The sequence below is a fragment of the Coregonus clupeaformis genome, chromosome 3, assembly GCF_020615455.1.
Source record: "Coregonus clupeaformis isolate EN_2021a chromosome 3, ASM2061545v1, whole genome shotgun sequence".
Lineage (NCBI taxonomy): Eukaryota > Metazoa > Chordata > Actinopteri > Salmoniformes > Salmonidae > Coregonus > Coregonus clupeaformis.
This window is the reverse complement of record NC_059194.1, coordinates 38,710,039-38,734,289: the sequence shown is the minus strand read 5'-3', so window position 1 is coordinate 38,734,289 and position 24,251 is coordinate 38,710,039. Positions and strand designations below refer to the sequence as shown.

Here is a 24,251-nt window from a genome sequence, read left to right as displayed (position 1 = left end):
GTCCTTTCGGGAGCCCGGATTATTTATTTATAAATCCCATCATTAGATGTTTTGGTAGTTGAGTTTCGCATAGCTGACCTAAGTTGTAAATATAGAAAAAAAGGAGTTGCCTGGTAATGTGTATGTATCTTTCAAAACTTGGAATGTTCTCAAACCATTACTGTCCATGATATCGGTAAAGATTCCACATTTGGACCATTGGGGGGATGCAAAAGGCCATCCTCCAGATCGCAAGGCATTATTGTGAAATATTGGAGTATGGGCATGCCATTTTGATTCCTAGTGAAATTGTTTTTCAATTTTGCGCCAAATAAAAATTGTGTGAGCAATAATAGGACCAAAGCCTAGTTTACATTGTTTAAGGGATATATCTCACACTGTTTCTGTAGAGCCATTGAGGACTGAGCTAAACATGGCTCCCATTATCAGCCGCATTGTGCGTGTCACCTAAAGCCAAGATCAAAGGAATGACACCTTCACATCGTCAAGACGTCTATAAACACTCAGGGTGCGTCCTCACACCACATAAAAGGATCTGGGCAAACTGACAATGCTGAAAATAAACATGTCCACTTTCTGTCAGTAATCTATTGTATTGTCTCCGTATCTAAATATTGTTTTGGCAGACTTTGTAGGCGCAAAATGTATTTATTACTTTGCTCTTTGTGTGTCATTATGCAACATTAAGATTAAACTCCTAGCCCATTTTAAAGCATGTATCATTGCTATTAACATCTAATCATGCCGCATCCATTAGCCTTCATCTGACTATAATAACCTATCATGGAAGCTAAGCATGTCCGTTTCCTCCATGAATGTTACATTGCACCTTACGACTCAAGGTGCAAACAGGTGGTTGATGTGAGAATGAGTCCAGCACTCATAGGCTGCGTCTCAAAATTAATGGCCCTCTATTACCTATATAGTTCACTACTTTAGACAAGAGACTATGGACCCTCATCAAAAGTAGTGCACTATAAAGGGAATAGGGTACTATTTGGGATGCAAACCAGGTCCTGTCACACACATCACCAGGACTCTACTGTTTTCTCCCGTGTTGTTGTTTCTATAGACTTCCCAGTGAAAGGTGACTGAGGGATCTGTTATGAAAGACGTTCTCACCTCGTGCTTGTTGTTTGATATAAAGTCACCATATACAGTGGGGAAAAAAAGTATTTAGTCAGCCACCAATTGTGCAAGTTATCCCACTTAAAAAGATGAGAGAGGCCTGTAATTTTCATCATAGGTACACGTCAACTATGGCAGACAAAATGAGGAAAAAAAATCCAGAAAATCACATTGTAGGATTTTTAATGAATTTATTTGCAAATTATGGTGGAAAATAAGTATTTGGTCAATAACAAAAGTTTCTCAATACTTTGTTATATACCCTTTGTTGGCAATGACACAGGTCAAACGTTTTCTGTAAGCCTTCACAAGGTTTTCACACACTGTTGCTGGTATTTTGGCCCATTCCTCCATGCAGATCTCCTCTAGAGCAGTGATGTTTTGGGGCTGTCGCTGGGCAACACAGACTTTCAACTCCCTCCAAAGATTTTCTATGGGGTTGAGATCTGGAGACTGGCTAGGCCACTCCAGGACCTTGAAATGCTTCTTACGAAGCCACTCCTTCGTTGCCCGGGCGGTGTGTTTGGGATCATTGTCATGCTGAAAGACCCAGCCACGTTTCATCTTCAATGCCCTTGCTGATGGAAGGAGGTTTTCACTCAAAATCTCACGATACATGGCCCCATTCATTCTTTCCTTTACACGGATCAGTCGTCCTGGTCCCTTTGCAGAAAAACAGCCCCAAAGCATGATGTTTCCACCCCCATGCTTCACAGTAGGTATGGTGTTCTTTGGATGCAACTCAGCATTCTTTGTCCTCCAAACACGACGCGTTGAGTTTTTACCAAAAAAGTTATATTTTGGTTTCATCTGACCATATGACATTCTCCCAATCCTCTTCTGGATCATCCAAATGCACTCTAGCAAACTTCAGACGAGCCTGGACATGTACTGGCTTAAGCAGGGGGACACGTCTGGCACTGCAGGATTTGAGTCCCTGGCGGCGTAGTGTGTTACTGATGGTAGGCTTTGTTACTTTGGTCCCAGCTCTCTGCAGGTCATTCACTAGGTCCCCCCGTGTGGTTCTGGGATTTTTGCTCACCGTTCTTGTGATCATTTTGACCCCCACGGGGTGAGATCTTGCGTGGAGCCCCAGATCGAGGGAGATTATCAGTGGTCTTGTATGTCTTCCATTTCCTAATAATTGCTCCCACAGTTGATTTCTTCAAACCAAGCTGCTTACCTATTGCAGATTCAGTCTTCCCAGCCTGGTGCAGGTCTACAATTTTGTTTCTGGTGTCCTTTGACAGCTCTTTGGTCTTGGCCATAGTGGAGTTTGGAGTGTGACTGTTTGAGGTTGTGGACAGGTGTCTTTTATACTGATAACAAGTTCAAACAGGTGCCATTAATACAGGTAACGAGTGGAGGACAGAGGAGCCTCTTAAAGAAGAAGTTACAGGTCTGTGAGAGCCAGAAATCTTGCTTGTTTGTAGGTGACCAAATACTTATTTTCCACCATAATTTGCAAATAAATTCATTAAAAATCCTACAATGTGATTTTCTGGATTTTTTTTTCTCATTTTGTCTGTCATAGTTGACGTGTACCTATGATGAAAATTACAGGCCTCTCTCATCTTTTTAAGTGGGAGAACTTGCACAATTGGTGGCTGACTAAATACAAATTTTCCCCACTGTACACTGCCTTCGGAAAGGATTCAGACCCCTTTACTTTTTCCACAGCCTTATTCTAAAATTGATTAAGTTGCTCCCCCCCTCATCAATCTACACACAATACCACATAATGACAAAGCAAAAACAGTTTTTTTTTTATGTTTGCTCATTTATAAAAAATAAAAATACGGAAATATCACATTTACATAAGTATTCAGACCCTTTACTCAGTACTTTGTTGAAGTACCTTTGGCAGCGATTACAGCATCGAGTCTTCTTCGGTATTTTGCTACAAGCTTGGCACATCTGTATTTGGGGAGTTTCTCCCATTCTTCTCTGCAGATCCTCTCAAGCTCTGTCAGGTTGGGTGGGTAGCGTTGCTGCACAGCTATTTTCAGGTCTCTCCAGAGATGTTCGATCGGGTTCAAGTCCAGGCTCTGGCTGGGCCACTCAAGGACATTCAGAGACTTGTCCCGAAGCCACTCCTGTGTTGTCTTGACTGTGTACTTAGGGTCGTTGTCCTATTGGAAGGTGAACCTTTGACCCAGTCTGCGGTCCTGAGCGCTCTGGAGCAGGTTTTAATCAAGGATCTCTCTGTACTTTGCTCAGTTAATCTTTGCCTCGATCCTGACTAGTCTCCCAGTCCCTGCTGCTGAAAAACATCCCCACAGAAAAATGCTGTCCAGACGTTGCGCTTGGCATTCAGGCCAGAGTTCAATCTTGGTTTCATCAGACCAGATAATCTTGTTTCTCATGGTCTGAGAGTCTTTAGGTGCCTTTTGGCAAACTCCAAGCGGGCTGTCATGTACATTTACTGGCCACTCTACCATAAAGGCCTGATTGGTGGAGTGCTGCAGAGATGGTTGTCCTTCTGGAGGTTTCTCCCATCTCCACAGAGGAACTCTAGAGCTCTGTCAGAGTGACCATGGGGTTCTTGGCCACCTCCCTGACCAATGCCCTTCTCCCCCGATTTCTCAGTTTGGCCAGGGGGCCAGCTTTAGGAAGAGTCTTGGTGGTTCCAAACTTCATCCATTTAAGAATGATGGAGGCCATGGTGTTCTTGGAAACCTTAAATGATGCAGAACATTTTTGGTACCCTTCCCAAGATCCTGTCTCGGAGCTCTACGGACAATTCCTTCGACCTCATGGCTTGGTTTTTGCTCTGACATGCACTGTCGACCTTATATAGACAGGTGTGTGCCTTTCCAAATCATATCCAAACAATTACATTTACCAAAGGTGGACTCCAATCAAGTTGTAGAAACATCTCAAGGATGATCAATGGAAACAGGATAAACCTGAGCTCAATTTCGAGTCTCATAGCAAAGGGTCTGAATACTTACAGTTGAAGGCGGAAGTTTACATACACCTTAGCCAAATACATTTAAACTCAGTTTTTCACAATTCCTGACATTTAATCTTAGTAAAATTTCCCTGTCCTAGGTCAGTTAGGATCACCACTTTCTTTTAAGAATTTGAAATGTCAGAAATATAATAGAGAGAGATTTATTTCAGCTTTTTTTTCTTTCATCACATTCCCAGTGGGTCAGAAGTTTACATACACTCAATTAGTATTTGGTAGCATTGCCTTTAAATTGTTTAACTTGGGTCAAACGTTTCGGGTAGCCTTCCACAAGCTTCCCACAATAAGCTGGGTGAATTTTGGCCCATTCCTCCTGACAGAGATGGTGTAACTGAGTCAGGTTTGTAGGCCTCCTTGCTCACACACGCTTTTTCAGTTCTTCCCACAACTTTTCTATAGGATTGAGGTCAGGGCTTTGTGATGGCCACTCCAATATCTTGACTTTGTTGTCCTTAAGCCATTTTGCCACAACTTTGGAAGTATGCTTGGGGTCATTGTCCATTTGGAAGACCCATTTGCGACCAAGCATTAACTTCCTGACTGATGTCTTGAGATGTTGCTTCAATATATCCACATAATTTTCCTTCCTCATGATGCCATCTATTTTGTGAAGTGCACCATCCCCTCCTGCAGCAAAGGACCCCAACAGCATGATGCTGCCACCCCCATGCTTCACGGTTGGGATGGTGTTCTTCGGCTTGCAAGCCCCACCTTTTTCCTCCAAACATAACGATGGTCATTATGACCAAACAGTTCTATTTTTGTTTCATCAGACCAGAGGATATTTCTCCAAAAAGTATGATCTTTGTCCCCATGTGCAGTTGCAAACTGTAGTGTGGCTTTTTTATGGCGGTTTTGGATCAGTGGCTTCTTCCTTGCTGAGCGGCCTTTCAGGTTATGTCGATATATGACTTTTGTACCTGTTTCCTCCAGCATCTTCACAAGGTCCTTTGCTGTTGTTCTGGGATTGATTTGCACTTTTCGCACCAAAGTACGTTCATCTCTAGGAGACAGAACGCGTCTCCTTCCTAAGCGGTATGACGGCTGCGTGGTCCCGTGGTGTTTATACTTGCGTACTATTGTTTGTACAGATGAACGTGGTACCTTCAAGAGTTTGGAAATTGCTCCCAAGGATGAAACACACTTTCGGAGGTCTACAATTTTTTTTCTGAGGTCTTGGCTGAGTTCTTTTGTTTTCCCATGATGTCAAGCAAAGAGGCACTGAGTTTGAAGGTAGGCCTTGAAATACATCCACAGGTACACCTCCAATTGACTCAAATTATGTAAATTAGCCTATCAGAAGCTTCTAAAACCATGACATCATTTTCTGGAATTGTCCAAGCTGTTTAAAGGCACAGTCAACTTAGTGTATGTAAACTTCTGACACACTGGAATTGTGATACAGTGAATTATAATTGAAATAATCTGTCTCTAAACAATTGTTGGAAAAATTACTTGTGTCATGCACAAAGTAGATGTCCTAACCGACTTGCCAAAACTATAGTTTGTTCACAAGAAATTTGTGGAGTGGTTGAAAAACAAGTTTTAATGACTCCAACCTAATTGTATGTAAACTTCCGACTTCAACTGTATATGGTAGTGGTTACAATGATACCTCATCAGCATAGCAGGTATCTATGGGAAAGGAAAATGGGGATACCTAGTCAGTTGTACAACTGAATCCATTCAACTGAAATGTGTCTTCCGCATTGAACCCAACCCCTCTGACTCAGAGAGGTGCGGGGGGGCTGCCTTAATCGACATCCACATCATCGGCACACGGGGAACAGTAGGTTAACTTCCTTGCTCAGGGGCAGAACGACCTTGTAAGCTTGGGGATTCTATTTTAGTGTTTATAATGTTACCTCATCAGCACAGTATCACGTCTTTCCTCCTCCTTTACTATTATCAAGCGTGCGCAATGTCTTCACCTATTAACTTCAGCCTATGAGCATGGCACACTAAGACAATTCATCCACGGTTGCTGATTAACCTTTGGGCTCGCTGGTGCAATAATCACTTTCCTTTCTTTCAACCAATGGGCATGAATCTAGGGGAGTATTTATATGTCAACTCAAACCTTGTATCTCCCACTTGCTTTTTTGCAGCAAGTATTCCAATGATCTTCCACCTCCCCACCAACTGAAGGTTCGTCATCCAGTGGGGGGTTCGAAAACAGCTGTCCAGCATAGGGCAACCTGTCATTAGCATCTGGCTCTGAGGAGCATTCCTCAGTGACGAGGCTTACCCCAAACTATTCAATAATTCTGTATTGCATTCTGTCTCTATTGTTATTCAGTTAAGCCTGTACTCGACTGTACTGCTGATTGCCCTTTTAACCCCTTAGAGTCGATGTCCACACTCCCGTGGAAATCTAATTTGCATAATAAAATTAGTCAGTTTAAGCAAGAGATATCTTTTTTTTTTTGCATTGGATGCGTCTCAATCCACCACATCCGCTGATGTCGCACTTCCGCAGTGAAAGGTGACCGAACTAGAGGTGTGTTTATCAGACCTTGACACATCCCAAAAATCGGTCTTCTCACAAAATCGTCTGTAGTGTCCGAACGTCTCATCTTTCCTCTATGGAAAGATGAGACTCACACGAACACGTACATGTCAGACGCCCACAGGCCTTACAAGACTCGTCTGAAGGTCCCCCGGTACCAGTTAAAAAATTAATGGAAGTATATATGGAGCGTGTTTAGTGCCAAAAATAAGGGGTTAAATACATGTACAAATAAAAATAAAAGTTGTTTCCTCATCTTTCTTATATCTCTCAGATATAGGACAGACACTTCAGAAGAAACTTCCTTTTGATATTTTTTTGGGGACTATCTGTTGTTCCATGTAATTAATCTGTTATTCAATGCGTTTGTAAGGCCAAAAAAATTATTTTTGTTGGATACTTCAAGGGGTCTTAAAATTAAAAATCAAATAACAAAATGGTCCGGTGGAAATGTAATTCAGGGTTTATTGAAAAGTATGACTTAGGTGGCACTGTGGCAATGAGGAGCTGATGGCTGATGGAGGGGTGATCAGGTGTGTCATAGAGATAAGAACAGCCTAAGACCGCACACTGTACCAACGCCACTGCCTACGGGCTGTCGGCTTCTTCAGACACTCATTTTCCTGTTCTTCTGCCCCGTTTCTGACTTTCCTCTTCTCAGTAAACTATCACATCCTCACCATTTCCATTGTCCTTGTCGTTAGATCATACATTTGGCACAATGGAAGTTCGTGACATATGAGATGATAAAAGACATAACATCAATCATTATCACCCTTATCGTGATGGCGCATAGGCAGTTAGCTATGCCTTAGTCTGTGTGAGTGAAGAAAGAAGTCAGTGATGTCAGTCATCCTTTCTTCAGTTTCTCATTCCTTTGGGATGTGTGTTCCTCTCCTGTCTAAACACATCTGTCTGGTTGAGCGCTTGGAGTCATTCTCCCAGGTTGACATGCTGATAGCTTTAGAGTTTGGCTCATAAAGGGTTAAAGCCACGCGTAGCAGAGAGCATGGCAGCATCAAACCTTGGCCACATCCCAAATTGCAACCTAGTCCCTATAGTGCACCACTTTTGGCACTGTTGCCCTATGATCTATGGTCAACATTAGTGCACTATAAAGGGAATAGGGTGCCATTTGTGAGAGTTCCAACCTTGAGATTCACTCCCCATCCTCCTCCCCCATTTTCTCCCCAAGACATCCACATGCATCTACAAAGCTGTGACTCCTCAGCCAGACTGTTAGAGATAGATAGGGGCAGGTAGGAGCCTTTCTCTTCCCCTCCTACACATACCTACCTCCGCCTATGCCTCTGCAAGATTGACTGTAAAGTAGTTTGGGGTATGAAGTATGAGGTATAAAGTATGAACATACATCATATCGTATCTTACACATAATATTCAATTATTAATTTATGAACATTGAGTTATAGGTGATTTGTTGCTACACTGAACAAAAATATAAACGCAACATGTAGCTGTTTCCAGAAAATTGAATGTTATTTAATAATTTTCACCTGCAGGATCGTCAGAGTGGGGAGGGCGGGGTGCTGAGGAGTTTTTCTGTCTGTAATAAAGCCCTTTTGTGGGGGAAAATGCATTCTGATTGGCTGGGCCTGGCTCCCCAGTGGGTGGTCCTGGCTCCCAATTAGGGTGGGCCTATGCCCTCCCAGGCCCACCCAGGCTGTGCCCCTGCCCAGTCATGTGAAATCCATAGATTAGGGCCTAATGTATTTATTTCAATTGACTGATTTCCTTATATGAACTGTAACGCAGCAAAATCTTTGAAATTGTTGCATGTTGCATTTATATAATTGGGCTCCTGAGTGGCGCAGTGGTCTAAGGCACTGCATCTCAGAGCTTGAGGCGTCACTACAGACTCCCTGGTTTGATTCCAGGCTGTATCACAACCGGCCGTGATTGGGAGTCCTGTAGGACAGCGTCGTCTGGGTTTGGCAGGTGTAGGCTGTCATTGTAAGAATTTGTTCTTAATTGACTTGACTAGTTAAATAAAATAAATATTTTTGTCTGAAGATTGGTTGTTCATCTTCTCAACACTAGATGGAGATAGAGCTTCATATTGGGAGCTGGGGTCTGGAGTGTAGTCAAATGTTCAGTTTACTGTACTAATCATGTGGTTTATGAAACACCAAAAAGAGCAAGGCAGCTCTTTCAAAAATGTACACAATTAAACGTTTCATTACATTTTTCCATCCATCCCAGGTTCCCTGTCCCAGGTGTGAAGCGATCTCACTCCCATGGATCTGACTCTAAGAACAAACTCCCTGAACCGGTCATCAGCCAGATCATCGACAAACTCAAACACATCAACCAGGTGGAGTGTGTGTGTGTGTCAGTTTGTGTGTGTATGCGTGCGTGCGTGCATGCGTGTACGTTCATATACAGTTGAAGTTGGAAGTTTACATACACTTAGGTTGGAGTCATTAAAACTCGTTTTTCAACCACTCCACAAATTTCTTGTTAACAAACTATAGTTTTGGCAAGTCGGTTAGGACATCTACTTTGTGCATGACACAAGTAATTTTTCCAACAATTGTTTACAGACAGATTATTTCACTTATAGTTCACTGTATCACAATTCCAGTGGGTCAAAAGTTGACATACACTAAGTTGACTGTGCCTTTAAACAGCTTGGAAAATTCCATAAAATGATATCATGGCTTTATAAGCTTCTGATAGGCTAATTGACATCATTTGAGTCAATTTGAGGTGTACCTGTGGATGTATTTCAAGGCCTACCTTCAAACTCAGTGCCTCTTTGCTTGACATCATGGAAAAATAAAAAGGAATCAGCCAAGACCTCAGAAAATAAATTGTAGACCTCCACAAGTCTGGTTCATCCTTGGGAGCAATTTCCAAATGCCTGACGGTACCACGTTCATCTGTACAAATAATAGTACGCAAGTATAAACACCATGGGACCACGCAGCCATCATACCACTCAGGAAGGAGATGCGTTCTGTCTCCTAGAGATGAATGTACTTTGGTGCGAAAAGTGCAAATCATTCCCAGAACAACAGCAAAGGACCTTGTGAAGATGCTGGAGGAAACAGGTAGAAAAGTATCTATATCCACAGTAAAACAAGTCCTATATTGACATAACCTGAAAGGCCGCTCAGCAAGGAAGAAGCCCCTGCTCCAAAACCGCCATAGAAAAGCCAGACTACGGTTTGCAACTGCACATGGGGACAAAGATCGTACTTTTTGGAGAAACGTCTTCTGGTCTGATGAAACAAAAATAGAACTGTTTGGCCATAATGACCATCATTATGTTTGTAGGAAAATGGGGGGGCTTGCAAGCCGAAGAACACCACCCCAACCATTAGGCACGGGGGTGGCAGCATCATGCTGTGGGGGTGCTTTGCTGCAGAGGGACTGGTAAATGGGGGGCGGGGGGGCAGATGGAGAGTGTGCCTCTTTGCCACAGTGTTGATAAGACGTCACTTAGTGCCTTGAAACGCCTGTGATTATTTCCCTGCCTCTCGTCGACCACGCCCCTCCCTCCCTCCTGCCTGCTTTGTGCCTTTCTCTTCCAGATATCTCCAAGGCAATACAGGCCGCTGGATCTAGGTTGGCGGCTCAAATCAGGATTAATGAGATGCTTTTAAGTGGCTAAGACTGTTGAAATGTGCTCTTTTGTAGCGTCATTAAAGTCAAACTGCTTCTCATCTGATGTGGAAGCTTTGCGTTGTTTAGTGTACATGCCTCCATCTCAGGCAGATGATAACATGAAGGTGTGCATTTGAGTGTGTGTTTGTGTATGTGTGTGCATCTATCAGTTACATATACATGTTAGTACATACACACAAAAATGTGGTCACATGGGGGAGAGGCATTGTGCCGTGAGGTGTTGCTTTATTTAATACTGTACATTTTCTTCAATTTGTTCTGGACCTGGGGACTGTGAAGAGACCCCTGGTGGCATGTCGGGTGGGATAAGCATGTCTGTCATAGTTACTGTATATGAAAATTGATTATACAAACAGTTTTGAATTTTCATAAATATTATATTTCTCACAAAAACAAGAATTGATGCAGTCAATCTCTATTCTACTTTGAGCCCTGACAGACTGACATGCATATTGTTGACATTAACCCTCTGTGTACATTAAAGGGCAAGACATGCTGCTCTGTTCTAGGCCAGCTGCAGCTTTTCTAGGTCCTTCTTTGCAGCACTTGACCATATCACCGGGCAGATGTTCAGAACTAGTTTATTACTTGTCACCCATTCCAAAACTGACTGCAACTCTTTGAGTAGGGTTGCAGTGATTTCACTAGCTGTGGTTGCTGATGTGTATAATGTTGAATCATCAGCATACATAGGCACACAGGCTTTGTTTAAAGCTTGTGGTAGATCACTACTAAAAATAGGGAACAGTAAAGGACCAAGAAAGCTTTAAATTAGAGAAGCTTCCATCAAAGAAAACCCTATGTTTTCTTGGATATATAGCTCTCAACCCATGATATGACAGAGGATGTAAAGCTATTCTTGGGTAGCGGAATGACTTTAGCTTCCCTCCAGGTCTGAGGACAAACACTTTTCAGATTAAAGATATGACAAACAGGAGTCGCGATTATAGTCTGCTACCATGCTCAGTAGCATTCCATCTAAGTTGTCAGTACTAGGTGGTTTCTCATTTGTATTTGTGTTTATTAGGGATCCCCATTAGATGCTGCCAAGGCAGAAGCTACTCTTCCTGGGGTCAAAAAACATTAACACATTAAGGCACTTACACGTTAAGGCACTTACATCACACATTAAAAAAATATATTAAACAGTACCTCATATAACATGATTACACCACTACATATCTACAATACAAAATGTATAATACCACTAACAGAAAAACCACCCTAATCTGTGAGGTGTAAGGCTAGTTGAGAGCTCCATGAACACGGTTATGCCTAACATAACTGAAACTAACTGCAGTGTTGCAGTGATTTCACTTGACGTAGTAGCTGACGTGTATAGTGTTAAGTAATTTGCATACATAGACACACTGGCTTTACTCAAAGCCAGTGGCATGTCATTAGTAAAGATTGAAAAAAGTAAGGGGTCTAGACAGCTGCCCGTGGGAATTCCTGATTCTACCTGGATTATGTTGGAGAGGCTTCCATTAAAGAAAACGCTCTGTGTTCTGTTAGACAGGTAACTCTTTATCCACAATATAGCAGGGGTTGTAAAGCCATAACACAACGTTTTTCCAGCAGCAGACTATGATCGATAATGTCTAACAAAACAGCTCCCACAATCATCTTTTTATCATCAATTTCTCTCAGCCAATCATCAGTCATTTGTGTAAGTGCTATGCCTGTTGAATGTCCTTCCCTATAAGCGTGCTGAAAATATGTTGTCAATTCGCTTACAGTAAAATAGCATTGTATCAGGTCAAACACAATTTTTTAAATTGTTTTCAAAGTTCAACAAACCATACAACTACAGTGCCTTCAAAAAGTATTTACACCCCTTTACGTTTTCCAAATGTTGTTACAGCTTGAATTTAAAATTGATTACATAGAGATTGTGTGTCACTGGCCTACTATACACAACACCCCATTATGTCAAAATGGAATTATTTTTTTAGAAATGTTTACAAATGAAAAGATGAAATGTCTTGAGTCAATAAGTATTCAACCCTTTCTTATGGAAAGCCTAAATAAGTTCAGGAGTAAAAATGTGCTTAACAAGTCACATAATAAGTTGCACGGACTCACTCTGTGTGCAATAATAGTGTTTAACATGATTTTTGAATGACTACCTCATCTCTGGACCCCACACATACAATTATCTTTAAGGTCCCTCAGTTGAGCAGTGAATTTCAAACACAGATTCAACCACAAAGACCAGGGAGGTTTTCCAATGCCTTGCAAAGAAGGGCACCTATTGGTAGATGGGTAAAAATGAAAAAAGAGCAGACATTGAGTATCCCTTTGAGCTTAGTAAAGTTATTAATTACACTTCGGATGGAGTGTCAATACACCCAGTCGCTACAAAGATACAGTTTAATGGCTGTGATAGGATAAAACTGAGGACGGATCAACAACATTGTAGTTACTCCACAATACTAACCTAAATGACAGAGTGAAAAGAAGGAAGCCTGTACAGAATAAAAAATATTCCAAAACATGCATCCTATTTTTAATAAGGCACTAAAGTAAAATTGCAACAGGTTTGTTGTGGTGCCATGTTCTTTTCTTTTTTTATAATGGATTTAATGGTGCTCCGTGGGAGGTTAAAAGTTTCTGAAAAAAATGTATAACCCAACCCTGATCTGTACTTCTCCAAAACTTTGTCCCTGACCTGTTTGGAAAGCTCCTTGGTCTTCATGGCGCCGCTTGCTTGATGGTGCCCCTTGCTTAGTCGTGTTGCAGACTCTGGGCCCTTTCAGAACAGGTGTATATATACTGAGATCATGTGACAGATCAGCCCCAGTCTGAGGTCCTGAGAACTCTGGAGCAGGTTTTCATCAAGGATCTCTCCGTACTTTGCTCCATTCATCTTTCCCTATCCTTACTAGTCTCCCTGTCCCTGCCGCTGAAAAACGTCCCCACAGCATGATGCTGCCACCAACATGCTTCACCGTAGGGATGGTGCCAGGTTTCCTACAGACGTGACCTTGGCATTCAGGCCAAATAGTTAATTATTGGTTTCATCAGACCAGAGAATCTTGTTTCTCATGGTATGAGAGTCCTTTAGGTGCCTTTCGGCAAACTCCAAGCAGGCTGTCATGTGCCTTTTACTGAGGAGTGGCTTCTGTCTGGCCACTGTACCATAAAGGCCTGATTGGTGGAGTGCTGCAGAGATGGTTGTCCTTCTGGAAGGTTCGCCCATCTCCACAGGGGATCTCTGGAGCTCTGTCAGAGTAACCATCGGGTTCTTGGTCACCTCCCTGACCAAGGCCTTTCTCCCCTGATTGCTCAGTTTGGCCAGGCGGCCAGCTCTAGGAAAAGTATTTGTGGTTCCAAATGTCTTTCATTTAAGAATGATAGAGGCCACTGTGTTCTTGGGGACCTTCAATGCTGCAGAAATGTTTTGGTACACTTCCCCAGATCTGTGCTTCGACACAATCCTGTCTCGGAGCTCTACGGACAATTCCTCCAACCTCATGGCTTGGTTTCTGCTCTTACATTCACTGTCAACTGTGGGACCTTATATAGACAGGTGTGTGTCTTTCCAAATCATGTCCAATCAATTGAATTCACCACAGGTGGACTCCAATCAAGTTGTAGAAACATCTCAAGGATGATCAATGGAAACAGGATGCACCTGAGTTCAATTTCGAGTCTCATAGCAAAGGGTCTGAATACTTATGTAAATAAGGTATTCCTGTTTTTTATTTTTAATACATTTGCTAAAATTTCTAAAAACCTGTTTTCGCTTTTTCATTAGGCGGTATTGTGTGTAAATTGATGAGGAAAGTCCACACAAGAATAGTAAACAAACAAACATTTGTCCAACTGTGGACATTTTTTTGTCCCCACAAGGTCAAATGCTATTACTAGAGGGTTTATCAAATAACATAAAATAAAAAAATAAAAAATTGTGCAGAATACAACAGGTGTAGACCGAACAGTGAAATGCTTACTTACAAGCCCTTAACCAACAATGCAATTTTAAGAAAGAATACAAAAATTAAACATTTAAAAATAGTAATAATAAGAAATAAAGTAACAAATAATTCAAGAGCAGCAGTAAAATAACAATAGCGAGGCTATATACAGGGCGTACCGGTACCGAGTCAATGTGCGGGGGCACTGGTTAGTCGAGGTAATTGAGGTAATAGGTACATGTAGGTAGAGTTATTAAAGTGACTATGCATAGATAATAAACAGAGAGTAGCAGCAGCGTAAAAGAGGACCTAGACTTGGCGCTCCGGTACCGCTTGCCGTGCGGTAACAGAGAGAACAGTCTATGACTAGGGTGGCTGGAGTCTTTGACAATTTCTATGGCCTTCCTCTGACACCACCTGGTATAGAGGTCCTGAATGGCAGGAAGCTTGGCCCCAGTGATGTACTGGGCCGTACGCACTACCCTCTGTAGTGCCTTGCGGTCGGAGGCCGAGCAGTTGCCATACCAGGCAGTGATGCAACCAGTCAGGATGCTGTCGATGGTGCAGCTGTAGAACCTTTTGAGGATCAGAGGACCCATGCCAAATCTTTTTAGTCTCCTTAGGGGAAACATGTTTTGTTGTGCCCTCTTCACGACTGTCTTGGTGCTTTGTATGCGTCTCTGTGTGTGGAGTAAAGGTGGTCTAGAGTTTTTTTTCCTCTGGTTGCACATTTAACATGCTGGTAGAAATTAGGTAGAACGGATTTAAGTTTCCCTGCATTAAAGTCCCCGGCCACTAGGAGCGCTGCCTCTGGATGAGCGTTTTCCTGTTGACTTATGGCCTTATACAGCTCATTCAGTGCAATCTTAATGCCAGCATTGGTTTGTGGTGGTAAATAGACAGCTATGAAAAATATAGATGAAAACTCTCTTGGTAAATAGTGTGGTCTACAGTTTATCATAAGATACTCTACCTCAGGCGAGCAAAACCTTGAGACTTCCTTAGTATTTGATTTTGTGCACCAGCTGTTGTTTACAAATATACACAGACCGCCACCCCTTGTCTTACCGGAGTCAGCCGTTCTATCCTGCCGATGTAGCATATAGCCCGCTAGCTGTATGTTGTCCATGTCGTCGTTCAGCCACGACTCGGTGAAACATAAGATATTACAGTGTTTAATGTCCCGTTGGTAGGATAACCGTAATCTTAGGTCATCCAATTTATTCTCCAATGATTGAAGATTGGCTAATAGGATTGATGGGAGCGGCAGTTTACTCGCTCGCCGTCGGATCCTTACAAGGCACCCCGACCTACGTCCACGATATCTCTGTCTCTTCCTCATGCGAATGACGGGGATTACTCACCTCCAATACGAGGTGAGTAATCGCTGTCCTGATATCCAGAAGCTCTTTTTGGTTATAAGAGACAATGGCAGAAACATTATGTACAAAATAAATCACAAATACCGCGGGAAAACACACATAATAGTACAATTGGTTAGAGGGCTGTAAAACGGCAGCCATCTTCTCCGGCACCATTATTATCATGAGATACTCTACCTCAGGCGAGCAAAACCTTGAGACTTCCTTAGATATCGTGCACCAGCTGCTGTTTACAAATATACATAGACCGCCAGGGTTAAGGTTAGAATTAGTGTTAGGGTTAGAATTAGGCTTAGGGTTAGGAGTAAGGATTAGTTTCAAGGTTAGGGTTAGGAGCTAGGATTAGGTTTAGGGTTAGGGTTAGGGTTAAGGTTAGGTTTTCAGGTTAAGGTTAGGGTTAAAGTTAGGGTTAGGGTACGGGTTCGCGTTAGGGTTAGGTTTAGGGGTTAGGGAAAATATAATTTTGAATGTGACTGAATTGTGTGTCCCCACATGGTTAGTTGTACAAGACTGTGTGTGTGTGTGTGTGTGTGGTGTGTGTGTGTGTGTGTGACTTTGTGAAAACACTGATCAAGGCAGACATTCGGCTGGCGAAGGCACTGAAGTTCGGCATGTAAAAAAACAACACTTCAAGCAAGGAGTGTTCCTGCAGCACCCCAACTGCGCACTGAATACCTCCCTGAGCTTTACCCGCACTACATCCAGGATATCAAAGAAGCAGTGGGCAAGGATCTCTGCGTGACCTTGGACGAGACCACCGATGCCTGTGGGAGGTGTGCCCTGGCCATTCTACTTCAGCCAGTAGGGGCATAGAGAAACCCATAATGGCAGACTTTACCTTTTTGGACAAAGTCAACTTTACAACATTGTCCCAGGCAGTGATATCCTGTCTGAGTAGCAAAGGGGTGAGGTTCAATCAGGTGTGGGCCGTTGTATCAGATTCAGCCAGTTACATGAAAAAAGCCTTCAAGGAGTCCTGAAGGGCCTCTTTCCTAACACAACCAATGTGACATGCATTGCACATCTCCTAAACCTTGTTTTAGAGGTCTTGCCTGAAATGTTTGTGGGGATGAAGACATTGTGTGCTCTTGTTAAGAGGTGGTTTTGCCAGGCCCCCCATCGTCGCCAGCAACTCAGAGTGTTCATGCTGGAAAAGGACCTCACTCCTGTTATGCCAGTCTATGCAGTACAGACCAGGTGGTGCTTGTGGCTCAGTGCCGTGGAGTGGCTGCCAGAGCACATGGATGTCCTCTCAGAGTTCCTGGACACCACTGAACCATCTGCCAAGTGTGTCCAGGATCGGAAGGCTGGGTACCACAAATCCTCTCTGAAGGCCCAGGCTGTGTTCACCATTGAACACAGTCTGGAGCTAGTGGTCCTCCTTAACCTCTTAAGAGTCTGACCCTTTTTTTCAATTTTCGCCTAAAATGACATACCCAAATCAAACTGCCTGTAGCTCAGGACCTTAAGCAAGGATATGCATATTATTGATACCATTTGAAAGGAAACACTTTGAAGTTTGTGGAAATATGAAATTAATTTAGGAGAATATTACACATTAGATCTGGTAAAAGATAATACAAACAAAAAAACATGTGTTTTCTATAAAACATTTTTGTTACATCATCTTTGAAATGCAAGAGAAACGGCACAATATAATATTGCAGTTTTGGCACAATTTAGCACTGTGTGTGCAAAGTTTCAGATTGATCCAGTGAAGCATTGCAATACTGGACTATTTTGTATCAAGTCTGCCCCCAAATGTGCCAAATTGGTAAATTGATACATTTTCAAGTACATAACTATAGAGAACATACAAAAATGATATGGTAACACAAAATGTAAGTTTACACACTCCCAGGAATGTCATACATGATGGATCATTAGCTTATACACTAACTTTCACACATCCAGATGGCCGGGTGGGGTGGGTGTGAAGCCAGAGACAGCAAGGGTTCAAACTGTAGAACCCAGTTCCTACATTTGAATATAGAAATTGATTTTATCAAACAAAACTATGCTACATTTTATCTCTGGGACCCTCAGGATGACAAATCAGAGCAAGATTACTGAATGTAAGTACATTATTTACCTTCAGAGGTGAATGTATCAAACCAGTTGCCGTGATACGTTTTTATTGTTGTGAACTCTCCTCGAACAATAGCATGGTATTGTTTCACTGTAATAGCTACTGTAAAATGGACAGTGCAGTTAGATTAACAAGAATGTTTTGCCTATGTCCTGGAAAGCTTGCTGGACATGCAAATCACAATAGCACACGTTATTGGGAGGGAATGGCCGGCAGGGATGTAGCTCAGTTGGTAGAGCATGGCATTTGCAACGCCAGGGTTGTGGGTTCGATTCCAGTATAAAAAAATATAAAAATGTATGCACTCACTAACTGTAAGTCGCTCTGGATAAGAGCGTCTGCTAAATGACTAAAATGTGGGGTATAAATAGGTGTCTGACACACAGCTCGGTGCATTCAACATGTCAATAACTCTCACCAATAGTCAATCTCTCCTCCACTTTGAGCAAGGAGAGATTGACATGCATATTATTAATGTTAGCTCTCTGTGTACATCTAAGGGCCAGCCGAGGTCCCTCTTTGTGGCACCTGACCACACGACTGAACAGTAGTCCAGGTGCGACAAAACTAGGGCCTGTACGACCTGCCTTGTTGATAGTGCTGTTAAGAAGGCAGAACAGAGCTTAATTATGGACAGACTTCTCCCCGTCTTAGCTACTGTTGTATCAATATGTTTTGACCATGACAGTTTACAATCCAGGGTTACTACAAGCAGTTTAGACACCTCAACCAGCTCAATTTCCACATTATTCATTACAAGATTTAGTTGAGGTTTAGGGTTTAGTGAATGATTTGTCCCAAATACAATGCTTTTAGTTTTTGAAATATTTAGGACTAACTTATTCCTTGCCACTCATCCTGAAACTAACTGCAGCTCTTTGTTAAGTGTTGCAGTCATTTCAGTCGCTGTAGTAGCTGACGTGTATAGTGTTTAGTCATCCGCATACATAGACACACCGGCATGTCTATGGCACAAAGCCAGTGGCATGTCGTTAGTAAAGATTGAAAAAAGTAAGCTGCCCTGTGGAATTCCTGATGCTAGATGGATTATGTTGGATAAGCTTCCATTAAAGAACACCCTCTGTGTTCTGTTAGACAGGTAACTCTTTATCCACATTATAGCAGCAGGTGTAAAGCCGTAACACATACGTTTTTCCAGCAGCAGACTATGATCCATAATGTCAAAAGCCGCACTGAAGTCTAACAAAACAGCCCCACAATCTTTTTATCATCAATTTCTCGCAGTAAGTCATTTGTTTAAGTGTTGTGCTTGTTGAATGTCCTTCCCTATAAGCGTGCTGAAAGTCTGTTGTCAATTTGTTTACTGTAAAATAGCATTGTATCTGGTCAAACACAATTCTTTCCAAAAGTTTACTAAGGGTTGGTAACAGGCTGATCGGGCTGATTGGTCGACTATTTGAGGTATGGGAATGACTTTTGCTTCCCTCCAGGCCTGAGGGCACACACTTTCTAGTAGGCTTAAATTGAAGATATATCGTCCGATATTATCCTCAGTAATTTTCTATCCAAGTTGTCAGACCCCGGTGGCTTGTCATTGTTGATAGAAAACAATAATTATTTCACCTCTTCCACACCAAAATTACAATACAAGTCTTTCATAATTGGGTCAGATATACTTGGATGTGTAGTGTCAGCGTTTGTTGTTGGCATGTCATGCTTAAGTTTGCTAATCTTGCCAATGAAAAAAATAATTAAAGTAGTTGCCAATATCATTGGGTTTTGTGATGAATGAGTCATCTGATTCAATGAATGATGGAGAAGAGTTTGCCTTTTTGGCCAAAATTTCATTTAAGTTGCTCCAAAGCTTTTTACTATCATTTTTTATGTCATTTATCTTTGTTTCATAGTGTAGTTTCTTCTTCTTTTTATTCAGTTTAGTCACATGATTTCTCAATTTGCAGTACGTTTGCCAATCGGTTGTACAGACAGACTTATTTTTCCTTTTATTTTGCCTCATCCCTCTCAACCATACAATTTTTAAATTCCTAATCAATCCACAGGGATTTAACTGTTTTTACAGTCATTTTCTTAATGGGTGCATGCTTATTAGTGACTGGGATGAGCAATTTCATAAATATGTCAAGTGCAGTGTCTGGTTGCTTCTCATTACACACCACGGACCAACAAATATTATTTACATCAACAACATAGGAATCACTACAAAACTTATTGTATGACCTCTTATACACTATATTAGGCCAAGCCTTTTTAGCTTGTTCCTAGATATGGCTACTATATTGTGATCACTATATCCGATGGATTTGGATACTCCTTTCATGCAAATTTCTGCAGCATTAGCAAAGATGTGATCAATACATGTTGATGATTTCATTCCTGTGCTGTTTGTAACTACCCTGGTAGGTTGACTGCAGGCACTAGTTACGGTTTGACGCTTTCTTTTGAGTGGGCAGCCTGATGAAAGCCAGTCAATATTAAAATCACCCAGAACATATACCTCTCTGTTGATATCACATACATTATAAAGCATTTCACACATGTTACCCAGATACTGACTGTTAGCACTTGGTGGTCTATAGCAGCTTCCCACAAGAATGCGCTTTAGGTGAGGCAGATGAACCTGTAGCCATATTACTTAAACAGTATTTAACATGAGATCCTCTCTAAGTTTTACAGGAATGTACTTCTGAATATAAACGGCTACACCTCCACCTTTGGCATTTCTGTCTTTTCTGTAGATCTTATAACCATGTATTGCTACCACTGTATCATCAAAGGTGTTATCTGAGTTTCAGAGATTATCAGAATATGAAAGTAATCTGTTGCTAGCAAATTATTGATTTCATGAACCTTGTTAACGTGGGCTATTTTTAGCACTTTTCTGGGATGCTTGATTGTTTTTATTGCTTTACTGGGAAGCTTAATAGAGGTATACATGCTCAGGTTATTTATGTTAGTACAGGGTGAGCTGCACACAGTGGACTTCCTGCTAGGGCACACTGCCTCAGTGCTAACAGTATAACTCTGGTTCATAGACACATGGTTACTGCATACAATAACTGTAGGATCAGCAGAGGCATTCAGGGCAGTAAGAGGGACATCAATTAGTTTACTTACATTGTGTCTTCCAGCGCCCCTAGGATAATGTACATTTGCTGAAGCATTGTGACAACTCAGCGACACAATGGTAGGGATTAAATGAGCTGGGCTTGGGTCATTGATAAGTCATTGTCTCAACGCAACCTTATAATGCTGTGAAAGGATCCAGGAACCCAAGTGATTTGGGTGGATCCCATCCTCCTTATAATGTGAGCTTTGCTTCCAGAAGGTATCAAAATTGTCAATAAATGTTACACCCACAGAGCTGCAATAGTCTCGTAGCCAGTTATGGAGGGCTAAAAGTCTGCTGAATCATTCAATGCCACGATTTAGGGAGGGCAGAGGGCCAGATATTATGGGGCGTTTGTTGGTGTCAAGTAGTGACCCAATCAGTTCTTTAAAATCCATCTTCAGCTGTTCTAAGCTGCCCTTTATAATGTCATTGAATCGCACATGAACTATGATAGACTCAATTTCCTGATGCTGGTTTAAAATGTTTTGGAGCAGCTTACTGATGTCATGTAGTCTTGCTCCTGGATTGCACAACGTTTCTGCTCCAGGGACTGAGACATTCTCACAATGAACTGCCCATTACAACGGCCGGAGAAGGGAATTGAGAAATCCGCCCATTCCGACCCCTCACACAATTCGTTGAGCATTTCACGGGCCCAATGAGAAGCAGGATAGCGTACATCCGCTGCTCCCGGCAATAGGTCCAGACCTCCCACAGCAGGCAGTGCCCCTTCAGATCCAGAGAGAGGGAAAGGAGCCGAACTCGACGACGAAGCGCTGCTGTAGTCAGCGTAGTTGGAGTTAGCACCGCCGTCGCAGACATAGGCAATCCCAACGATGAAGGCACATGTAGATCAGGCACCATTGCAGCGAAGTTATTCCTTATGTCAATCTGCTCCGAACCTCACGCAGTCACTCCCGTCCACTTAGCAGCATGCCACTGCCTTCGGTTTCCACGACTTGTGACATGAGACCTGCGCTGATTGGAACACTCTTCGTGCTGTTCTCGATCTACTTCACTACAGGATGGAGGAGGAGAAGCAGATGGAGACAACTTCTTTGGCAGGCAAGTTCCAGGTAGCAAAGGCCATTCGGATAGATGTAAAGACGGGGAAACATCCATTAGGCCCAAGTGGCGTCCTGCCATAGGATTTGAGAACAAGAAAGTTCCAATCTGCATTTTCCAAATAAGTTTGCGCAGAATTGAGATTTTTTCGCTAAGAATAGCCACCTCATTCCTGTAGTCCTCCACTAGCAAACAATTGCTGCATTGGAACTCCGGATTGTCAATAGTGTCCCGGACAAGAGCGTAATAAACACAGCTTCTACAGCGCTGGAAACTTTTGTTAGCTATTCCAGGCAAAGCGGGCAGGTGTTGACACAGGTATCCAAGTTCTTGAGTTCCAAAGCTTTCGGCATCGAGTCGGTGTCTCCCGACAGCAGCTGGCTGTTGTCGGGAGCACAATGAGGGGCTATATTGATCACAATTTAAAAACTCACTCACACACTGGAAATAAGTACTTTCCTTTAGCTAGTGCTATTGCGAGTGTTGTACTCATTCCCTTCGGTAGTCTGGCTCGGCTGTAGTCTGGCTCGCTGTGATTGTCTGGCTTGCTGTGTCAGAGCCATCAGCCCACAACATCGAGGACAAGCTGCAGGACCTTTCACATTCTCTTCCAGAGCAAGAGAGAGATTTGTGTGCAGAGCTCTTCAAGGCTGCCATGAAAGAATGTGCCATTAAGCTGCAAGCTGTGATGGAGAGGCACCCGATCCTAGCTCTCTTTAACTCTATTCCTCGACGGCCCTCGCCGCCACTGAAGTGGTGGAACAGCCCAAGGCGGGCCTCCCATGAAAGGGAGAGGATACATGAGATCGTTCTGAGAGAAACGGGGGCGCCGACACATTGGTTATACTCGTAACCTCGTTGTCCCAGCCCTCCGTGAACGCAGCACGGGTCTGAACTGCACTGACTGAGGCGCTCGCCTGAGTAAGAGCGCCATCCCCCAATAGCGATTGCGTCATCATTCCATTAACTGGCTGTGTACGCAGTCTGCTATGTGAAACCTCCACTAGAGCACTCCTAGGAGTCTGTGGTGTGAGGTTTTTATGAGGTATAGCAAGGCGGCTCATCAATGATGTCTGCCCTGTTGCCTTATTTACACCTGTCTCTTGTGTGTGCTCAGCTACGCACCCGTGGTGGGCTGTGCTACACTCAGAGTGGTGAGAGAGAGAGAGAGAGTGAAGGAACCTGAACGGTCTCGGATGTATCATGGAAAAGGGGCTCTCTTGTCACAAAATCAATTGGAGCCAACTCTTTATTACACACATCAAACACAGTTTCCTCCATACCCTCAACAGAAGGGTGGGGGGGAATAGTGGGCACAGTCGAACCAGGCGCTGTGCCGTCTCCCATTCTCTCCCCTTCGCCATGTCATAGGCGGCGTCTCTTCTGGCCGCCCTTCGGGTGATTCCAGGATGACGCTCTGATGACCTCTCTCGCCGGCGGAATGGTCGGTACCTCTGGTGTTGCCGGAGGGGCGGGGCCCGCTCCCTTGCTGCTGGAGACTGGGAGCGTTCAGTAACGAGGCTCTGTCCAACTCTTTCATGGCCATCATAGGCAGCCAGAGGTGTCGCTCCGCGACCACCGAAGTGGCCATGGACCTCCCCGCACAAACAGCCGACGCCTGCGTCAGGTGGAGAATAGCGCCAGAAGTCCTGGACGCCTCTTTCACCTCCTCCCTCGTGAGCGCAGTCTTACAGTTACAGAGAGGCTGCGAGGAGGGCAATATTATTTGCCGCTGCTACGGCCTGGGCTCCCAACACAAAGGACTTCTCAACCAGCTGTGCTGTGAATCGGTCCTTCTGTCTAGGCAGAGTGGCTTTCTTCGACGAGGGCCAAGGACTCGAACCCGGCATGAGGTACGCAGCCATGGCTCTCTCGAGCCTGGGGATTCCTTTAGAAAAGCCCTGCTGTCTCCCTTCCACTCTGGTGAATGGGAGATACCCTTGGCGGCGCGTTCGCCGGCCAAGGCGTGCCTCCCATGAGTCCTCAACGTATTTGCTGAGTGAGGGCATGGCCGGAACCTAAGGCTCCGCCGCCCTCCTAGGCCGAGAATAAGGGCCACCCTCCATCATATCCACTTCCGGGAACGGGGGGCAGCTTAATCTCTAGGAGCTCAGCAGCCCTCTGAATGAGCCCTGGAAAAACAGAGCACAGAGAGGCTGTGGCGTAAGACAGGGCTGCTGACAATTCAGAGCCCGTGTCGTCATCACCCATGGATGAAAATGACCTCGCACTTTTCAATGGAAAGGGGGTCTTGAATGTCTGGGTCAATGAGACGGATTGTTCCAACGGAATACCCATCTCTTCCCCAATATCCCTGTAATCTCCTGAGTCGGCGCCCTCAGATGACGCCTCAGAAACTGAGGCTAACACCGATAGCACATCCTCAAGAGGGATATCCTCCCTGAAAAATGCCCAACGCTGCTTCCTCTCCTTTAAAGAAAGGAG

At 43.4% G+C, this 24,251-nt stretch overlaps 1 protein-coding gene across 1 annotated transcript in view; it reads left to right on the top strand.

The window, feature by feature from the left end:
- Positions 1-24,251, top strand: part of LOC121545097 (glypican-3) — a 308,607-nt gene that overhangs the window by 183,777 nt on the left and 100,579 nt on the right. The window contains exon 6 of the mRNA XM_041855493.1: positions 8,832-8,943. Within this exon, the coding sequence (XP_041711427.1) occupies positions 8,832-8,943 (112 nt within the window). The remainder of the gene's footprint in view (positions 1-8,831; positions 8,944-24,251) is intronic.